At 39.6% G+C, this 21,056-nt stretch overlaps 1 protein-coding gene across 1 annotated transcript in view; it reads left to right on the forward strand.

Moving 5' to 3' along the window:
* Nucleotides 1-1,206: 1,206 nt before the first annotated feature.
* LOC139724020 (ADP-sugar pyrophosphatase-like) overlaps nt 1,207-21,056 on the forward strand; it is a gene marked incomplete at its 5' end in the record, with an annotated part of 131,155 nt that continues 111,305 nt past the window's right edge. Inside the window, one exon of the mRNA XM_071635218.1 lies at nt 1,207-1,330. Within this exon, the coding sequence (XP_071491319.1) occupies nt 1,207-1,330 (124 nt within the window). The remainder of the gene's footprint in view (nt 1,331-21,056) is intronic.

The raw sequence follows: 21,056 nt of genomic DNA on the forward strand, positions 1-21,056 counted from the left end.
AGCTATTGTCCGTGCCGCACAAGTTCGAGCAGGGGACTATGAAACGGGCTCCTTACGTGTGTGTGTCCATGTGTCCGTCCGTCCGTCTGTGTGTACGTCCGTGTGTGATCAAAATGTTCAATTTGCTGCTTCTCTGTCATTTGTGAGCCAATTTTGATTCTGTTTGCTTTACATGATAGCACTACATGGGAGCTGTGAAACTTGTACACAGAATTTCAGTTGTGACCTTGACCTTTGACCTATATTGTACATTTTGCTTCAAAATGCTACTCCTTCGCCATTTCTAACCCAATTTTGGTTCCGTTTGCTTTATGTGACGGCACTAGGTGAGGGCTTCAAAACTTGTACACAGAATTTTGATATTTGATTTCTTTGACCTTTGACCTTGATTTTTTACCTATATTGTACATTGGCTACAAAATGCTACTCCTTCGCCATTTCTAACCCGATTTCGATTCCGTTTGCTTTATGTGATGGCACTAGGTGAGGACTTCAAAACTTCAGCACAGAATTTTGATGTTTGACTTCTTGACCTTTGACCTTGATTTTTGACCTATATTGTACATTTTGCTACAAAATGCTACTCTTTCGCCATTTCTAACCCGATTTCGATTCCGTTTGCTTTATGTGATAGCACTAGATGAGGGCTTCAAAACTACTACACAGAATTTTGACCTTGACTTCTTTGACCTTTGACCTTGATTTTTGACCTGTATTGTGCATTTTGCTACAAAATGCTACTCCTTCGCCATTTCTAACCCGATTTCACTTCTGTTTGCTTCATGTGATGGCACTAGGTGAGGGCTTCAAAACTTCTGCACAGAATTTTGACCTTTGACATCTTTGACCTTTGACCTTGATTTTTCACCTATATTGTACATTGGCTACAAAATGCTACTCCTTCGCCATTTCTAACCCGATTTTGATTCTGTTTACTTTATGTGATGGCACTAGGTGAGGGCTTCAAAACTTCTACACAGAATTTTGACCTTTGACCTTGATTTTTTACCTATATTGTACATTTTGCTACTAAATGCTACTTCCGGCGGGGACATATATTACGCACCGCGTAATTTCTACTTTTCCTTGTTATTATTATTATCAATCTCCACATCTTGTGACAAACACCAGATTCCCCCAAGGTATGTTTGAGAGCACACGCCACTTATGTTTCTTATCTCTTGTCTCAATTTGATTTCAATGAAGACAATCCACAGAGGAAAATGGTTGTCCCTTGAGCGTGTGACATACAGGGATCCTGTGGGCAGAGAGCGGACATGGGAGATGGTTGAACGGACCGGCAAACGACCAGTTGAGGTTGCTGCAGATGGTGAGCATTTACGCTGCTAAGTTCTAGCATTCAGGGCAGTGTCCAGTATACACGAGTGAAATTTTAACCATAATTTACAGCGCTTCACCATACTTACCCATCCTAGTTTTAACATTTCTATTCATTACCCTCAGTGTGAATAGCCACCATTAAATATACATTTTTCTTTTAAGCCCCTGTCTTACAAGTCGGGAAACCCCCCAGGAGCCTGTATTAGTGGCTCTTTCGTTGCCTCCTTCCTCTTTCATTATCATGCATTCATTAAGTGAGCACCGGTAGAGAATAATCTTCTTGTGAATCTTAACGCGAGTTATGAAATACAATCAAAGTATTCGCTACTTCTCCACTCACCAGAGATATCAGAAAAACAGAAAGATTTGGCAAAAGTAAAGCTGAACACAACTATCCTCGAGGAAGGAAAAGTTGAAACCACAACTCAAAACCTCACGACGAAGGTAAAGCCGTTGGAGAGTAATAACTGTACAGAGCTCGATACAGGCCATGTACAGGAGAACCTGCCCTGCCTTATCAACCTCCTACTGGCCGCCTAGAGTGGGAAACCCTACTTACTACAGCCAGTGTGACATCCAAAGCTTCTCACAGGGCCAAAGAGAAGAAAAGAAAACTACCTACTTGTCCAACAAATGAAGGAACTCCCACCAAAAAAAAAAAAATGGCAACTACCAGCATAGGCAGGCCCCTGGGAGCAACTTTTTTCACAGGGGTGCTGAACCCCTGACCCACCCGTTCGGTTGCCAGACCATATTATCAGCGTTTCAGTGTATGGTGGGGGGGGGGTGCATAGGCCATACAAGCACTGTCAACATTTTTTTTTTGGGGGGGGGGAGGGTCAGAGGTGAAGGGAGGGGATGGGGACATTGAAGCGAGGGTGAGAAAGCCCTCTGCCACACAAGGAAACTGCATTTTTAGTGAAATTCTACAATCTTGTGCACACTTTATGTGGTAAATTTGGAAAATCTTCAAACAGAAAGAAAAGTGAATGCTCATGGAATATGTTCATGGATGAAATGTTATTGAAAGTGGTATGTGTTACTGTATACGCCATATATTTTGGGAGTCTACATTTTCGCGAATCGGGTTTTCCAGACAATTTCACGAGTGGTTACATTCGCGATCGTGGAGTCCTGTACCGAAGGGAGAAACGTATACGCGTACGTCACATTCATGTCGGCATTAGAGTCAATATTTTTGCATGTTTTTAATTTCGGGAATAGCAGCTGACTCGCAAAATTCGCGAAAAATAAATCCTCGCAAAATATTCGGCGTATACAATAATCTCTTGCTTTGTGTGTGGGAGGGGGTATCCCCCTCCCACACGAGGGAGATTTTGGATTTTTTATGCCTCCGCCACGAAGTGGTGCCGGAGGCATTATGTTTTCGGGTTGTCCGTCCGTCCGTCCGTCCGTCCGTCCGTCCTTCCGTCCGTCCGTAATGAATTTTGTGGACAGGGTAACTACCAAAACCTTTTGAGGTATCCTAATGAAACTTGGCATGTATGTGTATTAGGGGGTGAAGTTGTGCCTATCAACTTTTGGGTGCACATGCTCAAGGTCAAAGGTCAAAAGGTCAAGGTCAAATGATTAAAATTTCACTATTTCCCCCATATCTATGCAATGCCTAGAGATATTTTCTTGAAACTTAGTGTATACATGTATTACCCAATTAAGATTCTCTGGTGATAGCTTGGGGTCATGAGGTCAAAAGGTCAAAGGTCAAAAGGTCAAGTAAAGTGTTGAAATTTTACTTTTTTCTCTGTATCTTGGAAATTGTTCAAGGTATCTTCATGAAACATAGTATATATGCATGTACTGACTGGCAGTGGTTATCTAGGGAATTCAGGGTTCATTGGGTCAAAGGTCAGGGGTCAAAGGTCAAGGCAATACTTCAAAATTTTACTATTTTCCTTATATTTATGCTTTGCCAGCAGGATTATTTTGTTTAACTTGATGTATGCATGTATAACCCAATAGAAATTATCTGGGATTTTTTTTTGCCAAGAAGGTCAAAGGTCAAAAGGTCAAAGTGAAAGTGCTGAACTTACTTCTTTCTCCATATCTCGGAAGTGGCTCAAGTTATCTTGAAACTTAGTACATATTTATGTATGTTCTGCCTGACAGTGATTCTCTTATAAATCAAAGGCCAGATGAAAATGATAACAATTTACTGTTCAATACAGAAATTGCACTTTTTCTCCATACCTTGAAAATTACTCGGTGCATAAACTTATGAGAGGGTCAAAGTCAAGTTAAAGTTCTTAAATCCCCAAATACATGCTCTCCTCCAATTCATCCAATTAAACATACACGTGTAGGTCAAGGAAGGTAAACATTCAATACATTTGTGACAAACATGTCATTTTGAAAATGTAATCACACATTGTCCACATGTACTATAGACCCATTAGGAGAATCATGCATTATGGCGGAGGCATACCAGTCACCATAGCGACATTTCTAGTCAGACTTGAAATTCAGCCATCTGGTACACACTTTTGATGAATTTTTTTTTAAAGTATGAAAAATAAATATTCACAGAAACGTGAATGACCAATAAATTGGGATATAAGCAGCTCTTGTTCCACGTGTGCGTCGTCACTGTGCAATAAATGTATGGGAGCTGATGAGGTGGGGATGGGAGGGATATATCCCCCTCCCACACTACAACGCTTTTGCATTTTCAGAATTAAAATACAGTGCCGACCGCGGGAAACGTCACAAAAACCCCTAGGGCAAATGCGGGAAGCCCTTTCGTCCGGGCGTACTAGGTAATACGCGGGCGTTTGGACGCGTACAGACGAGGGAAGTCGCCCGCACTTTCACGCTCGTCTAAACACCCGCATTTGCCCGAGCGCTCCAGCGCGGAATTAATGATATGAAAATCAAACTCTCCCGTCAACCATCGGCTACATGAAGGAAATTAGCTGAAATCGATCCGCGAAAATCTTTTGAAAAGTATCAGTAATTTGCCGGATGTTTGCTTTTACGTTCGAAAGTAAAATAATAACCATAACATTCAGCTCCCGAATATGCTAAAGCAAATGTCGAATGATCCCTTTGACGTTTGGAAATGAATAACAATAATACTCCGTACGATGATTAAATAAATGTCGGATGTTTGCTTTTACTTTCGGAAGTAAATAGCAATAACATTCATCTCCGGAAGATGCTAAAATAAATGTCGGATCTTTGCTTTGACGTTCGGAAATGAATAACAATAATATTCAACTCTGTACGATGATAAAAATAAATGCTGGATGTTTGCTTTTACGTTCAAAAGTGAATAACAATAACATTCAGCTCCGGAAGATGCTAAAATAAATGTCGGATCTTTGCTTTGACGTTCGGAAATGAATAACAATAATATTCAACTCTGTACGATGATAAAAATAAATGCCGGATGTTTGCTTTTACGTTCAAAAGTAAATAACAATAACATTCAGCTCCGGAAGATGCTAAAATAAATGTCGGATCTTTGCTTTGACGTTCGGAAATGAATAACAATTCAACTCTGTACGATGATAAAAATAAATGCCGGATGTTTGCTTTTATACGTTCAAAAGTAAATAACAATAACATTCAGCTCCGGAAGATGCTAAAATAAATGTCGGATCTTTGCTTTGACGTTCGGAAATGAATAACAATAATATTCAACTCTGTACGATGATAAAACTAAATGCCGGATGTTTGCTTTTACGTTCAAAAGTAAATAACAATAACATTCAGCTCCGGAAGATGCTAAAATAAATGTCGAATGATCCCTTTGATGTTCGGAAATTAATAACACTAATATTCAACTCCGTATGATGATTAAACAGATGTCGGGTGTTTGCTTTTACTTTCGAAAGTAAATAGCAATAACATTTGGCTCCGGAAGATGCCCAGAAAATGGCAGATGATTGCTTTTTACGTTTGGAGGTGAATAGCAGTAACAGTCTGCTCCATATAATAAAATAAATGTCGGATATTTGCTATTACATTTCGAAATGAAGAACAGTAACATTCAGCTGCGTTTGATGGTAAAGTAAATGTCTGATGTCTGCCTTGACGTTCAAAATGAAAAAACAGTAACATTCGGCTCCGTACGATGCTAAAATGATTGTCGGATGTTTGCTTTTAAATTTGGAAATGAATAACGGTAATGTTCTGCTCCGAACGATGCTAAAATAAATAACAGATTGTTGCTTTTACATTTGGAACTGATTAACGGTATCAATCGGCTCAGTTAGATGCTAAAATAAATAGTGGATGTTTGCTTTCACGTTTGGAAATGAAAAAGGATAACATTCAGCTCCGTAAGATGCTAAAATGAATGTCGGTTGTTTGCTTTAACATTTGAAAATGATTAACGGTAACATTCGGCTCCGTAAGGTGTCGAAATACTAGTAAATGTTGGATGATTGCTTTTGCGATCAGAAATGAATAACGGTAACTTTAGCCTCTTTACAATGCTAAAACAAATGTCGGATAAATCAGATAATTTTGCTTAACATTCGACGTCGTGCGATACCAAGTTGATTGCATAAACCTTCGACACTTCGTTGCTGCTCAATTTTATTTGATCTCGACATTATGGACGCTATACCTATTTGATTTAATTGTCCTTATTTTATCAACTTTCGACATCAGCCGCTACTTTATAGTTTTCTCGATCACTAACGTCGGACGGTATGACCTAATCAACTTTGGACATTGGTCGCTATTTAATAATTTCATCAACCTTACACATCGGTACCTATTATTCCGATGTTCGTTATTCCGAAGGCTCTCTAGTCCGAAGATTCGTTATTCAGAAGGTATATTGTTCCGTTAATTTCATTTTCGGATTCATGAATCTTCAGAATAACGAACCTTCGGAATAACGCCACAAACGTTCGAATTAACGAACCTGTAGGTTTAGGGAATTTGTGTGTTTCGAATTTAACGACCCTTCGGAATTACGAACCTTCGGAATATTACGAACAGCACCCATCCGATTATCAACCTTCGACATCGATCGCTGCTTACTGATTTTATCAACCTTCGACGTCGACCGTAAATAACGTATTTGATTGACACTTTCGACGTCGATCGCTGCACATTAGATTGGCAAACCGTCGAAGTGTCGATCGCTGCCTATTTATTTACTGGTTCCCCAATTTCTGACTTAGTTACTGATTTAATCTATACCTTCAACATCGGTCGGTCATTATATTGTAAGTGGCCACTTATTGTCTCGAGCTTGATATTTCCCAATGGCGTCCACGTCTACACACACACACATAAAAAGAAAGAAAAAGATCTGAGTCTTAAAGGTCTAACGAGGCGTGAAAGTCCTTGTGTGATGCTTTTAATTGTGTCATTCACAATAGTGTCACGGTCCCTAAGATGGATGAAAGAGGCGCAGATCTTAAGAAGCCACTTGAGTTGAAGTTTAACACCGTCTGTCTATTCTTAAAGTACACGATTTGTAGGGGGAAAAAAAGACAAAGAGAGGGAGAAAACAAAGAAAACGTAGGAGAGAGAGAAGGGTATGGCGAAACCACCAGAGTGGCATTATGTAATCAACAAAGCTGCGTTTAACTTCACTCGAGTCCCCGAGAAGTGGTACTACACGTGCATGCATAATGTTTATCTTGGATACATGTACTGTAGGTACCCTTCTCTCCTTTCATGATAAATTGTTTATACGTATCACATAACTATGTCAATGCATGTTTACGTCGCAATTTGTCCAATCGGGGTTTTCCCTCTTTAAGGAGTGCTTGCTTTCCAAGAAAAAAAAAGAAGGATGAAATTAATGATTATGAGCAAAACTGAATGCATTTAAGCAGCGGAATCGCGCTACATCAATAGCACTCCAAAATCTTCGAGTGATCCCGGAGGTCACTCCGAGTGAAAATGAACATTTTCACTCAAAATTCACTCCAATTTCACTCTAAATTGACTCCGTTTTAAATGTATCCACCCCTTCAAGTGTGAATGTTTTCATTTTTTTTTTTTTTAGAGAAAGAGAGAGAGAGAGAGAGAGTAGGCCTACTGTGCAATGGAATACGAATCTCTGCTGTGCAGCGATATTATGATCGCTATAAAAACGATCAGTTCGATGAGCAAAGCACGTGCTTGCCCTGCCAGCAGTGAGTGCGCCATGTGGTTCCAACATACTCATCTTGTGTGCCCAGCGTGTTTTTATCACAGAACTCTTGTGTGTAGAGTTCTGTCGTTTTTACGTTATGGTCAATTCATGACGTGTGAGTGCTTCGACTTGACGCCTGTGAGATTGACAGGTGCCGTTTACGAGAATAAAAACTGTCAGTAGTGACTATCAATCCCAAAATCAGTTGCTATATAATAAGACTACTAATTACTTAAATGTAGAGTTACATGTAGTTACATGTATTTCGAATGACAATGCGCACATCCCCTTTATCATCACACTTTTGATACGGCGGACAGAAGGCCGTTAAATTTCATTTCAATGATTCGATACAATCATAGCTTTTAAAAGGTCCAATTAAACAAATTGGATATGAAATCACGGTTACAGCTCGTTATTCCGAAGGTTCGTTAGTAAGGTTCTTTAGTCCGAAGGTTTGTTAATCCGAAAATGAAATAAGGTTCGTTATTCCGAAGGTTCGTTAATCCGAAAATGAAACAAAGCTCGACTTACTTCGAAGGTTCGTTACGGACCCTATATCATTTCGGATCCTATATCATTTCGGATCAACGAACCTTCGAGATAACGAACCCTATTTCATTTTCGGATTAACGAACCTTCGGAATGACGAACCCTATGTCATTTTTGGATTAACGAACCTTCGAAATAACGCCGCAAATGTTCGAATTAACGAACCTTTTTTCGTTTTCGGATTAACGAACCTCTATGGTTTAGGGAATTTATGTGTTTCAGATAAACGAACCTTCGGAATAACGAACCTTCGGAATAACGAACAGCACCCGAAATCACAACGTCTTTATCTTGTTAAGATATAAGACAAAAAAAAAAGGTCCCTCAGTTCATGAACTTGCAATGTTTCTTTATTGCGTGTGTTTCTAGCTTGTATTTGGCACTCACGGAATGAATGCGCGTACAGTATATGGTAGGCTACATACTCGTGCTCTTGTTGTTGCTGAACATTTCCCCTTCACAGTGATTGTGTGGCATGATCGTTCAGTATGTTCAGATGGTGTTAGTGCGTTGATTAAAATGTTACCACAATAGATGCACGTGTGCTATAACAACGATCTGAGGTCTTTGCTACGCGCTGCTTTCTTGTTTACAAACATTGAATCTTGGTGAACTTAATTCACTATCGTCCCCATGCTAACATGCAAAAGAAGAAAACGCTTTTGTTCTTGTTTATGTGTACCATGCAGTGAACAGAAGGTAGACCTGTAAACTGTGCCGCTAGGCCCTAGCTGTAGTTTGCACTTTGACGGATTGTCACTGCTCGTCTACTATTCGAAGCGAAATGAAAATCAAACTAGAGATCTCGTGCTGTATACTTTCTCGTACTGTGTACTATATACCATATTTAAAATGCAATTTGTGGTAGTACTTGTCAACGCTGTGTTTTTGGCTCAAACTTTTCTCTCTCAAACTTACTTGGTTACGCAGGGGCGGATCCAGGGAGGACCGCAACCGGCGCCCGCCCCCCCCCCTTTATTTTTTTTTGTTGTTGTTGTTGAAACAAAAGAAATGTAAAAAAAAAAAAAAAATGGGGGAGGGGTGCGTGCGCCCCCCTTTAATTTTGTAAACGCGCCCCCACTTTACGGAATTCCTGGATCTGCCCCTGTTACGGGATAATACCTATCAGAATTGTGATTTTGGTGCAAGCTGCATGGCAGTATTGATTTTGAGACACTTCTATGGACCGTCAGCACCTGATTCTCTTTATGTGACGATGTGCACGTGAAAAGCATTCAAACTTTCCCATGTTTTTGCTCTTGCGTTAAAGGCGTATTAATTCACCACGTACATGAAACAAAACCCCCATAGTTCTGAAATGTGAGTTATAGGGATAGAAACAACCGCTGGAAAAAAAAAAATTGAATCCGTATGATCGAAAATACAGTACACTATGTGAACGGTTACAGTTTGCTATTCCGAAGGTTCGTTAATCCGAAAATATGAGGTTTGTAACTTGTTATTCCAAAGGTTCATTTATCAAAAAATGAAATAAGGTTCGTTATGCCGAAGGTTCGTTAATCCGAAAATGAAACAAAGGTCCTAATTCCGAAGGTTCTTTACAATCTATAAGAGAAATACTGATATCTCCTTATATTCTAGGCTTTATTACAAAAAATTATGTAGGATGCTTTGCACAACGGACCTATTATGCATCACATGTGATATCTAAAACATCTTTTAAATCACTGCTCCCAAAGGTAAACATATGACCTTTGTGTATCTACTCGTTTGTGTGTATGTGTGTGCGTGTGTGTGGGGGGGGGGAATAGTTTCCTCCTTCTTCTTCTTTTGTGTTAGAGTTTATCTTAGTTGATCTTGATACAGTGTACCTCTTTCGGTGCGCCCTTTCTCTTGTTATGTCACTTCATCTGTTTCTACATTTTGAAGCAAAGTAATTTGTTCAAGCATTGTGTATGTCCTCGTAACCGTAATGTGTCATTTTGCTGCGATGAGTTGGTTCTAGTAGGCCCTATTATCGCTGTGAGATGTAATTTTTGTAATAACGTGTTGAGAATAACAGATTTTTGTTTCTGAACGAAAGGAAAATGACGGAATTATTATTTTGATAACCAATGTGGATGACTACCTTCTATAAGTGATTTTGGTGTGAAAAGAGAGTTTGCTCAAAGAAACGCTTCTCATGAATGGTCAACGAAACAAAATACATCATACAATGCAACGTGACTCGCGTGCATTTAGCAAACGAAATGTCTAGACCTTTAAGTTCAAGTAAAATGCATAAAACACAGAATAAGAAAGCAGACAAACTAACATATATGGAATTAATGACCGCAGACGTAACGTAGGAAAACCTGACACCTATGCTTGAAGAAATTCCCACAAAAGCAGAGCGCAAGATGTGCGTAGTCCATACAGGTCGTGATGCGCTCGGTCGAAATGCGTATGTCGCAGTAAACGAAATTTTAGGCATGTCTACACATGTATATATAAATACTTGAATTCTACATACATTGTATAGTTTTATCTTTACAATAATATATAAAACAACCCCTTTCCGCATCCCTAGAAGTCATAAAAGAAAAAAAAAAAAAGAAAATCGCCCTTTAAGTTCAGGTTATGTTCAAGCTCACAACCCGTTCCCCCCCCCCCCCCCCATGATGCAACAGTCCTGCTTAGCGACGGCGTTAACGCTTCATCGCACACACATAAATGGCGACAGCTTGGGTGTGTGAGAAAATTCATTCTTAAATGGATGCACCCCCATGGCACTCAGGATTATCACTGACCCTCCTATGCCTTTTGTCTATCCACCCTCCTGCTTTAATCCCCCTCCCTTCACCTGTTGGCCTCCTTGCCCATGACCTCCCATCCTCTCCTTTTGTTTTCTTTGTTCCGTGTCCCTAGCCTGTCCCTGACTGTTCGTGTTGTGTGAACTTCTTTATAATGTGATTGCTTTCCCTGCCTGATTATCATTTTGCCTCTGACGAAGATTCTTCTGGAATCAAAAGCTCAGGCCCCTTTAGAGTATAGACTCCATTTTACTCCTTTGGCACGCCACTGATATTCGATAAGCAGTTTTCAGCATTTTTGTGTTTGTTTGTTTGTTTTGTTTTTGTTTTGTTTTGTTTTGTTTTGTTTTTGCTACAGATAATTAGCCAATCACAAGACAGATATAATTCGATTCTAACCAATACCAAAATACGGTTGCCTGAATGTAAACTTTGGTGTGTTTGTGTTGTGTGTCGGCTGCAGTGTAGTTTGAAACAACAGAAACAGAAAAAAAGAAAGAGGCACGCAATGTGTGCTATATACGAAAAGCCTCATTTACCGAGAAAGTTGATCGCTTCCATTCTCCTCCCATGGCATGTTGTTGTCAATGGAAGCTAAAGAGAATGCTTTTAGCAAGTATACCAGTACCTAAAGAGGACCTGAGGAACCCGTTGTTTTGAATGCTGTGCTCGGTACGAGTTCAAAACGCAGTCGAAGTTATCAGAATGCCATTATAATAGAACTGATAGCTCTATAGAAAATTGTTTAGGTCAGTAAAGGTTGCTGTAATGCAATCTTTGTGGAATTGACTCATTACCCATCTGAGCATTTTGAAAAACGTGTAGAGTACTTTCGTTTTGCATATAAATGTTAAGAAATAGTTTGAACTATGAAAATAAAAAAGTATGGTTACTTCAACGATGTTGAATAGTTCGATTAGCCGTGATGCATAAAGTGAATTCATGAATTCATCTGACTAATCCTTACCGATTGATGATCACTTCTATAAGCCAACAGTTAAGCTGAACTGCTTTGGAGTGATAAGACAGGTAAACGATGAAAACTTGGTACATGTTGTATGCTATTATAATTATTATAAAATCCTGTAGCCAGAACTGATTTTACGATCATCTTTAACCTTTCAGAAAGTTCCAGTTTTCAACTTAAATAGTAGCGATAGCTTGTAAGAGTAAATTAGCATCCCTCTGACTATTTTTGGTCAATATGCATACTCTTAACCCTATTCTAACTGGGTGGGGGGGGGGGGGTCAAATGGGTCAAACTGACCCCCCCCCCACGTTTCGCGTCACGATTCTGCAACGCGCAAAGATTTTGCCACGTCGTTTCACAACTTTTTTCATTGAAGTCTTCCGCATATTTTGAGACCAAATTTGCGACGTCTGAGTACACCGTTCTGAAGTTACGTAATGTTATGCAAATGCATGTCAACCGGAAAACAGCTCAAATTCATGATATCGTGTGCAAATTGAATGTAAATTGTGTTTTTGGGGTTAAATTGATATAAATTATAGTATTTCATCTTTGAACCATTGAAATTAATCAATTCTATATAGTGTAGATAAGCCTAAAAAAAGTGCCTGCAACAAATTTTGAAAAGCAACAGAAAACACAAGGTCGAACAATCAATAAAATACATAAGAAATTAACAAAACAATAAAAAACAAAAGAAATTGGTTTTGACTGTGCTTTATTTTTAAATGAAAATTGGTTTATATGTCTTGAGGAATTTTGACACAAAAATTTAGCAATACTTCAGTCTTTTTTATGGAGTTATAGGTGAAAATATGATTTCATGCACAACTTTGCATAATCAATTTATTAAAAATAGAAAGGCAATATTTTTCTATTGTATGACCATGTAATCTTGTAGTTGACATCCAGCTCTATCTTCAGGAAAAATTTCGCAGCGATCGCGCGATCGGTGGCCGAGATCTGAAGGGGGGGGGGGGTCACCCCCAGTAAAAACTCCTCCCAGTTAGAATAGGGTTAAGCCAGCTGGACAGAGCGATCAATGGGCGCGATTATCACCACGCGTGGTTAACCTAAACAATGCTCGGCCGGCTTGTTCGGTTTCAGTGTTGTTTATTTCCCCCTTTTAAAAACGAAGGTTCCTTAGTCCAGCCATTGTTTTCGCTTCCTGCTCAAGACATTGAACAGTTCAGCAAAGCTGAAGTTTAGATCACTAAACGGCGACATGAACTCATGATGATAATAGGACTTAGATCACAGCCGAAAGTGCGCTCCTTCATTACTCTAGAATGAGAAAGAATACCCTGTCTGTGTTCAAAGTTGGGTTACGGACGATGAAAAAAAAAAAGGTTTGAATCATGAATTGTCGGATGACGTCGGCAGATTGATGATATAAATATTAGCGTATCATGGGAAAGATTAAGTAATGATGAGCCCAATGATATCGCAGGGCTCCAAACTAATTTTTATTTTTGACCACCAAAATCATTGATTTCTATTTTTTTTTTTTGGTGGCCAAAAAAATCAAGAAAAACATAGGAAAAACTAAATCGGTCCTACTAAAAACAATTATTAAGCATTACTGACGTGACAGGTACCCATGTCTAAAATAAATGAATACAAAAGTAGATCATCTCAATCACCATTATTCTGAATTCTAATATTTAGCAAATAGGCTTATAGATAATTATAAAAGTTGATGCCTATGCTATTAGGTGGTCATAGCTTACTTTTGGGATGAGAAAGTGGGAGCATTTCCAGATTGTTTGTTTTAGCATTGTAAAGAGCCGAAAGTTACCGCTATTCATTTCTGATTGTAAAAGCAATCATCCAACATTTACTATAGTATGTTAGAACCTTACGGAGCCGAATATTACCGTTAATCATTTTCAAATACACTGTATAAAAGCAAACAACCGACATTCATTTTAGCATCTTATGGAGCTGAATGTTACCCTTATTGATTTCCGAATGTGAAGCAAACATCCTCTATTTATTTAAGCATCATACTGAGCCTATATATACCATTAATCATTTTCAAATGTGAAAGCAACAATCTGTTATTTATGTTAGCATTGTACCAGAGCTGCCAACCGTTCCGAAAAATTCGTATACGAAAAATCGAAGGGAATACGACAATATGAAAACGTCCTTAGAAAGTACGAATTCACAGTGGGGCAAAATAATGGGTAACTAGAGAAGGGCCGTCAAAGGCGGCAGACCCACGCCTTGAGTACAAAGTCGGGGTAAAAATAATGTGCATTCGGTCATCTACCAGAATTCGGTCACTTAATTGCCAGTGTGCTTTCACGAGCCAGTGAGTTCTACCAAAGATCGTACACTGAAGTGTACGATCTTTGGTTCTACAGTCACATCACACGCAAATCACATCATTTCACATACGGTAACACTCATTCACAACAGGAAAGTCCTTTAGTCTCCTCCAAAAATCCATCGAAAATCCCAAATTCCACCGTCAAAAGTGCAGAATCGGAACTTTTCCAAGCGCGCGCGAATTAAGTCCAGTTTTATGAGTATTGTCTACGCGACGGGTCGCCGAAAAAGCGCTAAAAATCGAGAAATACGCCGTTTTCTTGCGGGATATTTTGATTATAGCAAGCCGAGAGTGTGATGATATCAAAGGTCGTATGAGTGTACGATCTTTGATGGTATCCACAAAAGCGCAAAAGAAAAACAAAATTTACGTATCCCCTCGGCAATTACCCCTATGATTAGTGTCTACGGGAATTATTCAATGCAAGGGTTGAATGCAAATGTCTACTGCACCAGTATTCGGTCACCAACGAGCGCCGCAACGTCCCCGATGCAATTTTGCACCAACAGTGTAGAGCGCGATGCAGTTTCAGCGGCCTTGCACATGCATTGACATTGAGCGCGCATATCGTGCAGTGTGACTGCGGCCGAGCAAATGCTCCTCCAACGAAAAAAACAATCAATGTTAATTTGAAAAATCATCAAAATACGGGCCAGTTTGTGACGACGGAGAACGAACTTTCATAAATCTAGAAGGACATAGTCCCTCAAATAGGCCTAAACGTAAATTTCGGAATTCTTACGAACATTTGAGCAGCGAAGTCGGATCGTTTGGGAGTTTATGTTTTCGTATGGTGGCGGAAAATCGCAAAGTGAGAAACAGGAAATTTTCGGAGTGGTCACTATACTAGTATACCATGGGGTCAAAACTTCAAGGTCACACAGAATTTGCAAGGGTCAACCGATTATCACCAAAATCTAATCGATTCTTTCCTGCCATTATCCAAACATCCTCTGAACATTTCGTGCAAATCCGTTAACCCGTTCTCTTGTTATCTTGTACACAAACAAACAAACAAACAAACAAACAAACAAACAAACATACGGAACCCTTTACATAACCCCCTGCCGATTTTCATCGGTGTGGGTAAAAATATAGCAAACGCACGTCGCATGTGCCATGTTATCTGTATTCAGCTGGGATATCGATGCAACGCGTACGCACCGTATGTGGAAAGCGCTGAATAGAAAAATGTGCGCACACGCATATCGCTGCTTGCGTACTGTGTACACCGAACAGAACTTCGCGCGCGTGAATCCCTGTCGCCTACGGACCCTGGATGTTTACATGGATCGCCGTGGTATCCCAATTAGCCAGCTGCCACTACAGTACCGTATGAGGCGGGGTGAAAGCGTCCCGTTGTGCAATGTCTGCTTCTTTTTCTCTTCTTTTCATCCTCTTGTCCCTTGCCTCCCAAGTACGAAATGATTTTTAGAGTGTTGTCTGTTTTTTTTTATAACGCTATTGCATCATTTTCTGCGAGGAAGTTGTAGAGGTGAGTTTCTGTTCGTGTATTGATGACTGATGTGCACTGCCCTCTGCAGTATATGTGCAGGTGAAAAGCGTTCGAACTTTCTTTCCAGAGTATCGTGGAAACTCGATTATTTCTAGGCCTATTAAAGGAGATCTCATATAACAGAATACTTATAACAAACTATTTTCCCGTCAAAATGAATCAATTTCCTTTGTTTTGTATCGTTTATTGACTTGATCCCATAGGATCTCGTCGCAATACCGAGTTTTATATGTGTGTTTATTTTCGCGTAGCTTTCGGTGCTGCAAAACTTTTGCTAGGGCCTAAGCTTACTACTAAACTTCGTTTTATTTCCGTCGTTTCTCACACCTCGTTTAGTACGATTTCTTACATTTTATATCACTTTATCTGTTCCCTTTATACTTTGAAGTATTTAAACGTAATTCTCTTAGTGTCTCGCACTGTTATTTTCGTAACGGCAATTTCTCCGCTTCGCTGCAATCGAAGCGACGGAGTTTGATCCCAGTCGCTTCGATGTGCTATTTGCTGTCTTTTCTAAATGTTTGTGTTGTTGGGAGGTGTTGATACTTTGTATTTATTATTGAGTTTCCTAGGTATTTATCTCGAGGGATTATGCGTGTTTCTTAATGTTGATCATAGGAAAAGGCTAAAATGATCTTGAGTGATGTCTGATAGTGATGATAACTATGCTGGTGACTGGTGTAAAAAGACGGCTTCCTGTGAATGCTCAGCGTACGTGACGTTTGTTTTATTTCCCTTTCCCTCTAGTCTTCTTTCCCCCTTACTCTTCTTTCCCCTCTCAAGAATGATTAAAAAAAAAGAAATTACGTACACCTCACAACAAAACGAACCATGTGCTATAGCAACTTTCGTAAAGTTAAATCTAAATGTTCAATATCAGCAAAGAATAAGGCGAAAACACGAATGACAATAAATAAAAGCGAAGAGATTGTGTATGCAGTCTCTTCGGCTCGAAGAAACTTGACACCCCACCCCTCTCCCTTGTGGAAATTTCCACAAAAGCAGGTGCCACACCCAGGTGCGTGCCAGACGAAAGAATGCGCGCATTGGAATAAACAGCGTGTAAGTATCCTGGAAATATCGATCGAAGAACCAGCTCATTAGTTGAATTAAAGGAAAAATTCCAAAGATATCATGGTTCTATGTCTATAGCCTTTCTTTTGGCGCATAGTAGGGAACATCGAAGAGTCGATTATAGTGTACTTGATCGAATATCTAATGTTCCCTGAACAATAACAAAAGGATTGATTATTTAGTCAATTAAAAATGCAATCACAGAAATACATGAAAGGTCTCGTATGCCCAGACAAATTCACTACGAGAAGGTCCAATGAGATACAGTCATCACCTGGTTAGACAGCAAAATACAACGTGTAATGACAATTAATTTCAGTTCACGCGCATCAAAACTGCTTATTACTTTTCAAAGTTTTGGCTATCAACATTCGTTCGTGGGTGTATTTTGTTTGTTTGTTTGTTGTTTTGTGTGTTTTTCCCTCGTGAAAGACGTAATGATTTCTTCATATCGAACGTAAATTGCATGTTTACCGTAAACAAGCCATTCAGCTCAGCTCAGCTATGGCGCATTCGATCCATCGAACTTGCAGTAACCTCTTATAGGCAGGAGCACATGGCGCATTCATTTAAACTTGAAAATGAAGCCACGTGTTTGCACCACATCGGCGCTTCCACACACAGCGCGGCATTTTGCGATCATCGTTATAGCAGACTTTCCGATTCCAGTCAGGGGAAAAGGAATTGGAATACTTCGAAAAATACTGATGTTTAAAATCCAATAAAATGAAAAAAGCCTGAAAACAACGCATGATTATGTTTTGATAGTACATAATTGGAAACACAGAACAGAGTTTTGCATCCGCTCACACAGAAGCTCTCTTGAGAAGATCAAGCATTCCCCGTCCCCTGCTAGAAAATGGAAGCTTCCATAATCAGCCCAGAAAGATTTTGGAGGTACAAACTTGCACTTGTACACATTGCGAGAAAGCAATCAATCAACGCTGAACATTGCGTAGTTTAGAATCTTTATCGTGCTGGTGACCAGCTGGATGCTTCGGCATGTGTCATAACGTTATGTTTAGAGCCTGTAGGCCTCATAGCAAAAAGAGGGAGATTGAAAAAAATACGAATTCTGGTGGAAAATACGAATTTTGGAGCTGCTGAGTACTAATTTGTGCTTCGAAAGGTTAGCAGCTCTGTCGTATACGGAGCAGAATTTAACAGTTAGTCATTTCCAAATATAAAAGCAAACATCCGACATCTATTTTATCATCGTACGGAGCCGAATGTCACTGTTGTCCACTTGCGAAAGTGAAATGAGTCATCTGACAATTATTTCATCATATCGTACGGGGCCGAATTTTGAACGTCAAGGCAGACATCAGACAGTTTTGTGTGTGTGTGTGTGTGTTTTGTTTTGTTTTTGTTTTGTTTTTTACCATCAAACGCAGCCAAATGTTACTATTCATTTCGAAATGTAATACACATGTAGCAAATATCCGACATTTATTTTAGCATAGTACGGAACAGAATGTAACTGCTATTCACTTCCAAACGTAAAAGCAATCATGTGACATTAATCATTTTGGCATCTTCCGGAGCCGAATGTTATTGCTATTTATTTGCGAAAGTACATAGCAATATAAATTATAAGCAAGCATCCGACATTTATTTAAACATCGTACGGAGTTGAATATTATTATCATTCATTTCCGAAAGTCGAAGGGAGCTGATTGTTATTGTTATATTTCGAACGTAAAACCGAATATCAGACATTTATTTTATCATCGTATATACGGAGTTATTTTGGTTATTCATTTCCGAACGTCACAACAAACATGCGTTATTTATTTTAGCATCTTCCGGAGCTGAATGTTATTGCTATTTACTCTTGAACATAAAAACAAACATCAGACATTTATGTTATCATATACACGGAGTTGAATATCATTGTGTTCATTTCCGAACCATCGAACGCAGCTGAATGTATACTGTTATTCATTTCGAAATTTAAAAGCGAACATCCGACAGTTATTTTAGCATCGTATGGAGCAGAACATTACTGCTATTCACTTCCGAACGCAAAATCGTATATACGGAGTTGAATATTTTTGTTATTAATTTCCGAACGTCACAGCAAACATTCGACATTTATTTTAGCATCTTCCGGAGCTGAATGTTATTGCCATTTACTCTTGAACATAAAGGCAAACATCAGACATTTATGTTATCATCGTATACACGGAGTTGAATATTATTGTGTTCATTTCCGAACCATCGAACGCAGGTGAATGTTACTGTTATTCATTTCGAAATTTAAAAGCGAACATCCGACAGTTATTTTAGCATCGTATGGAGCAGAATATTACTGCTATTCACTTCCGAACGTAAAAGCAATCATCTGACATCTATTTTGTCATCTTCCGGAGCCGAATGCTATTGCTATTTACTTTCGAAAGTACAGGCAATCATCCGTCATTCATTTTATTATCGTAAGAAGTTGAATATTTTTGTTATTTATTTCCGAACGTCAAAGGGATCATTCGACATTTACTTTAGCATCTTCGGGAGCTGAGTGTTATTGCTATTTACTTCCGAACGTAAAAGCAAACATCAGATATACATTGTATATTTTATAAACGTATATACGGAGTTGAATGTCATTGTTATTCATTTCCGAACATCAAAGCAATCATTGAACATTAATTTTACCACCGAACGCACCTGAATGTTACTGTTATTCATTTCGAAATCTAAAAGCAAACATCCAACAGTTATTTTAGCATCGTGTGGAGCAGAATATTACTGCTATTCACTTCCGAACGTAAAAGCAATCATCTGACATTTATGTTAGCATTTTCCGAAGCCGAATGTTATTGCTATTTATTTTCGAAAGTAAAAGCAAATATCCGTCTTTTATTTTATCATCGTACGGAGTTGAATATTTTTGTTATTCATTTCCGAACGTCAAAGGGATCATTCGACATATAGCCTACTCAAGCATCTTCCGGAGCTGAATGTTATTGCTATTTACTTTCGAACGTAAGAGCAAACATCCGGCATTTATCTTATCGTCTTACGGAGTTGAATATTATCATTCACTTCCGAACGCCAAAGCAAACATTCGGTATTTATTCCAGTATCATACGGAGTCAAATGTCACCGTGATTCATTTCTAAAATCAAAAGTAAACATGCGACATTCATTTTTGCGTCTTACGGAGCCGACTGTTACCGCTGTTCATTTTCAAAAGTAAAGGCAAACATCCGACTTTTTTTTGTAGCCCGATTGGGCCACCGAATTTTCAGCAATGAAATTTTGGTGGCGCAGGTCGTTAAAAGTCGTGAATAGCGAGATGATCGTAACCGATGTCGATATGTTCTAATAATTATTGATACTTGAGTGATGAACGCATGTGCACAACTTCCGCAGGTGTACTTCTTTAGAAAGTAGCGAACAATCAAGGCAGTGGACATCAGAGTGTGATTAAATCGAAAAGAAGCCCCTGAAATCGGAATTTGATGAAAATGGGCAAAGTCGGAACTCCATGAAATGTATTTTGATTGAGCGGTCAAAAATAAAGCTTAACGGGAATGTGCCCTTGAATACCCTCGTCCACCCTCGTCCACCCTCGTCCAACCCGCGTCAATCGAGACGCAAATTCCCGAGGATGGATTATCCGTGCGGGCGGATGGACTCGTCCACTGAACGCGTATACCCGCGGGTACCCGCGGGGATACGCGTCAGTGGCCTCGTCCAGATCTCGGAAAAGCGTGACGTTTCCCGCGGTCGGCACTGTACAATGATCTGATGCACACTCTTGGTGGAACATCCCTAAATTTTTATCAGAGAAGTGTGTGTGGGTCTTCACTTTGTATAAGTCCATGGAAGGTGATCTAAAGGAGGAGGGTGTGGGAGGGGATATCCCCCTACCACACGTGGGAGATTTTGAATTTTCAGACCTGTGAGGGAGTACAAACCAAGCAAGACCCTCTAAACCTCGCCACCATACACATCAAAACACAGAGACATTGTCGTGTCTCTCGTTTACAGAGCCCTAGTCTAGATCGAGAAAGGGACAGAGATGAAGAGATATCTTTCGCCAGAGAGTTCGACTTGGACTTAGATTAGACTTAGATTGAGCCAAAGGCTCAGGTGAGCTATTGCAATCATTCTTAGTCCAGTGTCCGTCATGCATTATGCATCGTGCGTCATGCTAAATTTTTTACATTTTCATCTTTTTGAAAACCATTTGTTGGATTTTCACCAAACTTTGAAAGTAGCATGCTTGGGGGAGAGGATCTCGGTTTGTTCGAATGGGCACCATGCCCCACTTGGGTGCCCTGATGACTGTAGTTTCAAGTTTGTTCATGGCAGAATCAGGGTGCCCCCCCCCCCCCCCTGTCTCCGGAGGGGAGGGGGAAGGTGGGGGAGGGGTCCAGTTAGGGACC

Source organism: Diadema antillarum, unplaced genomic scaffold (assembly GCF_040938485.1).
Source record: "Diadema antillarum isolate AM-2024a unplaced genomic scaffold, OU_Dant_1.0 scf00000205, whole genome shotgun sequence".
Classification (NCBI taxonomy): domain Eukaryota; kingdom Metazoa; phylum Echinodermata; class Echinoidea; order Diadematoida; family Diadematidae; genus Diadema; species Diadema antillarum.